The following is a 6,625-nucleotide window of genomic DNA, read 5'->3' as shown; positions in this document are numbered from 1 at the left end:
AAGCAATGCGTAACACCCATTTCTCGATCCTTTCGATGTCAGGCCTGATCTGCAATGTGGTTTAGACCAGATCTTACATCAAACTGTGAAGGGACCGTCCGACGAAACCTGTAGTGAGAGAAGAATACCGTCCGACGAAACCGTAGAGAGAGAAGAGGACCGTCTGACAAACCAAAGAACAAATCCCCAATTCGCTGAATTGTATCTGAGAACAAAGAGAAGAAAGATAAAAACGAGATTAGAGACAAAAAAAATTGATGATTTACGATAAAAAATAAGGATTCTCCGCTTACCCTAAATTGACATTGAAAGGGGTGAAGGCTTGAAGGTACACGGCGGAGAAGAAGAGAAGTGAAAAAATATTAGGGTAAACAAGTTTTTAATCCTTTTGTGGTTTTTTCTTTTTTTTTTAATTAAAATTTAAATCAATTACGAATTAATTTAAATTTTAATTAAGGTTAATTTGGTTAATTATAAGGGTATAATGGTACTAAAGAGAATATAAATCTTATTTACCTAAATAATCCTCTACAAGTTTTATTGGAACAAATCTAAGATGAAAGTGTCTCATTTTTCTAATTTTCCCAAAAAAAAACTCACTCATCCACTAAGTAAGTATCCGTACAAAAGAAACAAAGCATGTTAAACAATGAGAACCCAACAATTGCAAAAAAAAATCAGCTACTACTCTTTACATCGATCTCACTCCTATAACTTCTCCACAAAAACAGCATCAAGAACCATCTCCAAAGTCTTGACGCATCAGAGAATTGAGACCTTTCCAGTAACCAAACCCTATACATGCTACAATGATCTAGGTGACATTGCATCTTGAGTTGAGCAATGAGAGAGATTTGACTGCTTCTTACTCAGTTTCGACCTTAGATGTCTGATTTTCGCATCAACTCTAGCTGTGAACCCGATCTTGGTCTTCTCTCGTGCCTTTGTACGCTCTCTGGTCCACAATCTAGCATCCTCCACATCTCTTTTGTAGTACTTGATCTCTTGTATGATATGATGATCCATAGGGTTCAAGAATCTCTGGTAAGCTATGTGAGTAACGTAAGGAATAACTGCAGTTACCGTGACCAACAATGTAGCCATCCAGTAGATAGGTGCAGGAGCAAGAATCTCATCCAGAATCCTGTAAACGTTTCCAGAGAGGCTTGATGGCATCATCCCATAGAGTGCTACAAAGAGATACCAGAAAGCGATGCTTCCCCAAATCAAAACGTGTTGGATCCAAGTGAAATGTGACATGGTTAGTGCTATTTGAACATTGACTGCCCATATAATGCAAGTGAACATGGTTGTGCCGACAGCGTCCATGTCAGCTGTTTGGCCACCTGCTCTGAAAGCTTGAGAGTAAATGATTCCTATGTTGAGGAAGAATATGACAAGCGATGAGTAGACGCCGTTGCACATCCATCCAAGTATTCTTGACCAATCAAAGAAGAGGTTCTTTGTGCCTTGTTGGTATAAAGCAGGGAACTACACAAGCACAAGCAAGAAAAGATCATCAGCAGAGATTCAACTTCTTGAAGGGTGATTATTAAAGCTTACTTGTAAGCAGATCTCGGAGGAAACATCTTGTTCAAAGACTCCAAGGGCAATCACTGGCAATGAGGTAAGGACAACATTGAAGAGCAACAAGTAGTAGTCATTGTAAACTGATTGTCCTGAAAATCCGGTGAAAGCCTCAAAGTAGAAGAGAGTGAGACCAAATGCTATGTTCTTGTAGAAGAAATAGCATATCTGGATGTAGAAACAACACAATGTTAGAAACAAAACTACAAGTAAAAAGGTAATCAAAACCCCCACAAGAGCTACTTGTTACCATTTGTGCTATTCTTTTGTAACACCAATGTCCATGGACGACAAGTAATCGTTCCAGAAACCGGAACTGTGCAATCGAAAAGTCACTAGCCATAACAGCCTGCATTCCTTCAACACCACTAATCCCTACACCAATGTCAGCTTCTTGAATCATCCCAACATCATTTGCACCATCGCCTATTGCCAATGTGGTTTTGCCAGTTCCCTCTTTAACCAGCCTTGTTACCAAAGCCTTTTGCTTGGGAGACACGCGGCAGCAAATGACTGATGCACAATCAACTGCCAAAGCCAAGAACTGATACTTCATATCATCCTCCAATGTATAAGTTAGAGTTTTCCCATCTATAATCAAAGCAAACGCAGCATGTGGATCCTTCTCTAGCTTCACCATTTGTACAGCTTTAGTGAGTTGATTCAAAATGTTCTCTTTCACAGCCTAACACATCAAAATATTAGATATACAAAGTTAGCTTTGAAACTGTAGCTGAAGGGACTTGTCATTGAATGTTTTAGCATACCCTTTTGGAATCTTGAGATCCTCCATCTTGATTTATTGATGTTATGCAGATCTGTCTCATGCCTTGCCTAAGTAAACTACATGCAAATCTGCAGTTCATAAAAAGGTAATTTGTTAGTGAAAATCACAGGATAAAGGCAGAACTAGTTTATGTTCAAAGTCAGAGATTCTAACCCAATGTTGATGGCTGTTTCCATTTTGTCCCCAGTTAAAACCCATAACTTTAGCCCAGCTTGAGCAAGTTTATCTATACATTGAGGAACCTACATTCAAAAAACTCAGTTTAGATATGCAAGATAAAAACATAACCATAGTGTGTCTGTTTGATAATACATACCCCTTTCTGGAGTTTGTCCTCCACAGCAGTAGCACCTATAAGGATAAGATCTTTTTCAATCATATCAGCTCCTGTCTCAAGCAGCCCATCTCTATCAGATCCTATTGAAGTTTTGGCCTTTTGAAACTCAGAGTTCCAAGCTGAATATTCTTCCTCATCAAGCTTTCTGTAAGCAAGTGCAAGCGTACGTAGCCCAGCTTCTCCATATTCAGTTAAATGCTTAGTGGTCGGTCCCAAGTATGTCTTCCCATTCTTAGCCAACCGTTCAAAGATGATGCTGCAAAGACAAGGAAAATTAAACTTGATTACGGTGAAGGGACAAAAACCATACTATATATAATATGTGACACATGTCTTGTCATATGTAGGGAACATCCGGGTTTCGATGCTAACCTGTCAGCTCCTTTGCATAGTAGAAGAATCTGGCCTTCCTCATCCCTTACAACTACTGACATTCTCTTTCTTTTGCTTGTGAAGTCCAACAAGTTCAGAACCTTATACTCCCTGCATTGTATATGCTACTTAGTAGAGAGACTAAAGTGATAATTAAAAAACGCCTATTCTTACGAATACTCACCTTTCTACTATTTGCCCTGAAGAAGAGAACCTCTCACGGATAAACACACTTGACTGAGTTCTCTTACAGAACTCAAAACCAAACTCTCTAGCAGCAGCAAGAAAAGAAGCTTCATCAGGTGACTCTGCTTCATAAGTGTACTTACCACTCTCCTCGTCAAGCTCAGGAATAGCTGTGTGGCAAATAGCTAACACGCGGAAGAACTGCAAGATATCATTTGGTTGTGATTCTCTCAACCAGTTCCCATTCATGAGTCTGTCATCCTCAAACCCAAATCCCTTTATAGGAGCTCTAGTATTATCGCCACCACTTTGAACCTCAATCTCATGCGTGCGGCTACTGTCCCAAGTGCCATACACTTTGGTCTGACACTGTGGAGTAGTAGCACTTGATATCTCTCCATGCTCTTCAAGATCAACAGCCATCTGCTTAGCAGCAGCGAGCTCCACTTCGCTAGAACGCACACCATAGGAAGTCCCAGCGATAGAGCATTTCAAGAAATCCATCTGGTTACATGTCAACGTCCCCGTCTTGTCAGAGAGGATGGTATGAACCTGACCAAGCTCCTCGTTGAGATTCGACGTCCGTGCCTGCGCAGGGACGCCGCTCTCGTCATCGTACATGCGCAAGTCTTGGTTGATGAAACTCGCTTGCCAGACTTTGACAACCTCTATGGAGACGTAAAGAGAGATCGGAATCAAGTATCCGTACAGCAATAGAGCGGTTATGAGATGGACCACCCCGGCGTAGACAGGGCTTATAGGGTTTGTTAGATCCTCAGGCGCGTCCGGTCTTAAGTACCACATCTTCGGCATGTGGAACTCTGTCTCCCAAGCAAAACCTGATGAGCTGATGCAGGAGATCAAGATGAGTAAGACGAGAAGCGTGTAGATGATGTAGTCCATCGTTCTCTCGATTCTGCTTCTTTTAGAAGGTGACTTTGTTGAGTTCTGCATAACCTTAGTGTCGTGCCCTGTGAAGACCACAACTCCGTAGACGTAAGCTGTGTTCCTTAGCTTCGAGTCTCGTAACAGAATCTGACTCGGATCTAAAGGAAACTTTTGACGGTTGTACTCTAAGTTTCCAACGAACGTGTAGAGACTCGGGTTAGGATCTTCGCATCTTATCGTCCCCATGAAGTTCTTGAAAGAGTCTTCGTCGTCTAATGTCATCGTCACTTCCAAAGATCTCTTCACTTTCAAGTTAGTCTCACCGTCCAAGTTCATAGTCTCCACGTAGCAGATCCCATCCTCGTAGCTACTCGACAAGAGAAGCAGATCAGCAGGGAAGAACTCGTCTTTCTCCACTCTCACCACATCCCCGACGCTGACCTTCTTCCACTTTCTAGAACGAAATCCACCATCAGTTTTATGAACGCACGTCTTTCTAGCGTTGATCTTCACGTCCTGCATGAACCTACGCCAGTCTTCTAGAGCCTCTTTCATCATGCTAAGGCCCACGACGAATACCAAAGGGGCGATCATGCTCCATTTGTTGAAAGGGGAGAGAGGGAAAACGGAGAGGATGGCTGCTACCAAGAAGTAGAGATTCGCGGCGCGGTGGAACTGCTCGTAGAGGGACTTTGGGAAGAATGTTATGAGGTTGTATCTAGTTGTGGAGACGTAGTTGGAACGGTATCTCAGAGGTTTCTTCTTGTGCATGTGAGGCTGGTTACAGAACACTGTACGGCTGAAGCCTGGACCGTGGAGTGGGTGTGGTGGGTCTTCACCTTCGAGTGTACTTGGTTTAAGGCATCCGAATGTATAGAGATGGCTTAGTCTCAGCTTTGATCTTATTCTACCTCGAGCCATTGTTACTCTTTTTTTACTCAAGAGAACAAGATGATCTTTAAACAGGATCCAGTTCCTCAAGAATTATAGATTCATGTTGGTTTTGAATTAACCCTGTGCAAATTTGAACAAAACCCATTATAAGATTTTTCCAAAGTTTTGATATTTGTGAAAGATAAAGACTTTGGAAAACGCAGAGAAAGACTGAAACAGCACAAGCACCAAAGAGAAAACTATAAACGGAATTAGCTCGAATTTCGTACATATATTTTTAGTGTAAAAATGTTTTATAAAACCTTACCTCTATAGGGAAAACAAATGAAAAGAATCTAAGTTCAACAAAAAAAAACTACTTTCTATGAAAGATGATGAATTTACAAAGCCCAGAGAGGCAAAATTACCAAAGAAACAGAAGAGAGAGAGAAAAACAAGAAAATATAAAAGTTTTTGAAATCTCAATTTGATTCTTAAATTCAGATAGATAAACCATTAAGCAGGAGAATGAAAGAACACGCAAAAACAATTGACAGCTGTAAAAAAAAAAATTAGAGATAAAGATCCATAAACTAGATGACAAGTCAAGCACAATGGAAACCCAAGAAACACAGAAAAAAAAATCAGGCAGGTGGAGATTTGTTGGAGAAGTAGAGAATCAGAAAACAAACCCAAATGTAAGAAGCTTGATTATTCGCCTAGAAGTTGTCGGCAATGTTAGATCAAGAAGGATGAGCACAAAGCATACATATTTAAAAAAAATGCAGCTTTCTCTCTCTATCAGTTTGCTGTCTTTTTCTTCTCTTTGTTTTTTCAGGAGACTTGGAAAACTTGAGCAAAAAAAAAAATCGGAGAAAGGGTTTTAGAGAGAGATTTTTTATGTCCGAAAATTTCACTCGATTTTGGGTTTTTTTCTATCAAAAGACTTTAAATCTGAACCAGTGAGGTACTTTCGGGTATGCTTCTTCTTCCTATGTATCTCTCTCTCTCTTCAACTATAGTTTAATTAACTCTAATTTACAACTATTTTAAACATTAAAAATTAATAAAATAGCCTAATTGGTAGATACGTTACTATCAGTATTGCGTATGCAATTTACCCCACAAGTAAGTTTTTCCTTGGCACAAAATAGTGATTGGTTATGGATGTTAAATTTGAAAAAAATACTTGTGAGAGTTATGGATGTTAATGAAAATAGTCAATAAAAATCTGGGGAAAGATGTAAAGGTATTTATGAGCCAGCTGTAATTTATGGTAAGCAATAGTTTTAATAAAGCGCGTTTAAATGAGTTTTATGATTTTAAATACTCTATAATGGACTCAGAAAATAAAATTTAAGTGAAACCATAATTTAACATTCATTCTTCATTATGTATCACATAAACCAAAAATATATAAAATATTATTTAAAAAAATACATATTCTAAATTAAGTCTTTTAATAAAAAGTTTGATATGAAAGAAAGATGTTTATCTTTTTTTTTTTTTTAACCAGAAAGATGTTTATCTAAATAGTAAAAATACCACTTTATACGATATAAAAATACTTGTTTTTTCCCGACAAAAAAAGGTAT

General features: G+C 39.0%; 1 protein-coding gene across 1 annotated transcript; it reads right to left on the bottom strand.

The window, feature by feature from the left end:
* Positions 1-552: 552 nt before the first annotated feature.
* On the bottom strand, positions 553-6,005 carry LOC106326845 (putative phospholipid-transporting ATPase 5). Its single transcript, XM_013764791.1, has 9 exons — positions 5,723-6,005; positions 3,268-5,171; positions 3,084-3,194; positions 2,691-2,967; positions 2,528-2,616; positions 2,355-2,442; positions 1,838-2,272; positions 1,564-1,755; positions 553-1,491 (listed from the first exon to the last, which is right to left on the bottom strand). The coding sequence occupies exons 2-9, from the start codon at positions 5,076-5,078 to the stop codon at positions 805-807; spliced, it is 3,690 nt and encodes a 1,229-aa protein (XP_013620245.1). The 5' UTR covers positions 5,079-5,171; positions 5,723-6,005; the 3' UTR covers positions 553-804.
* Between the last annotated feature and the right edge of the window lie 620 nt (positions 6,006-6,625).

Source organism: Brassica oleracea, chromosome C2, assembly GCF_000695525.1.
Source record: "Brassica oleracea var. oleracea cultivar TO1000 chromosome C2, BOL, whole genome shotgun sequence".
Classification (NCBI taxonomy): domain Eukaryota; kingdom Viridiplantae; phylum Streptophyta; class Magnoliopsida; order Brassicales; family Brassicaceae; genus Brassica; species Brassica oleracea.
This window is presented reverse-complemented; position numbering and strand designations above follow the sequence as displayed.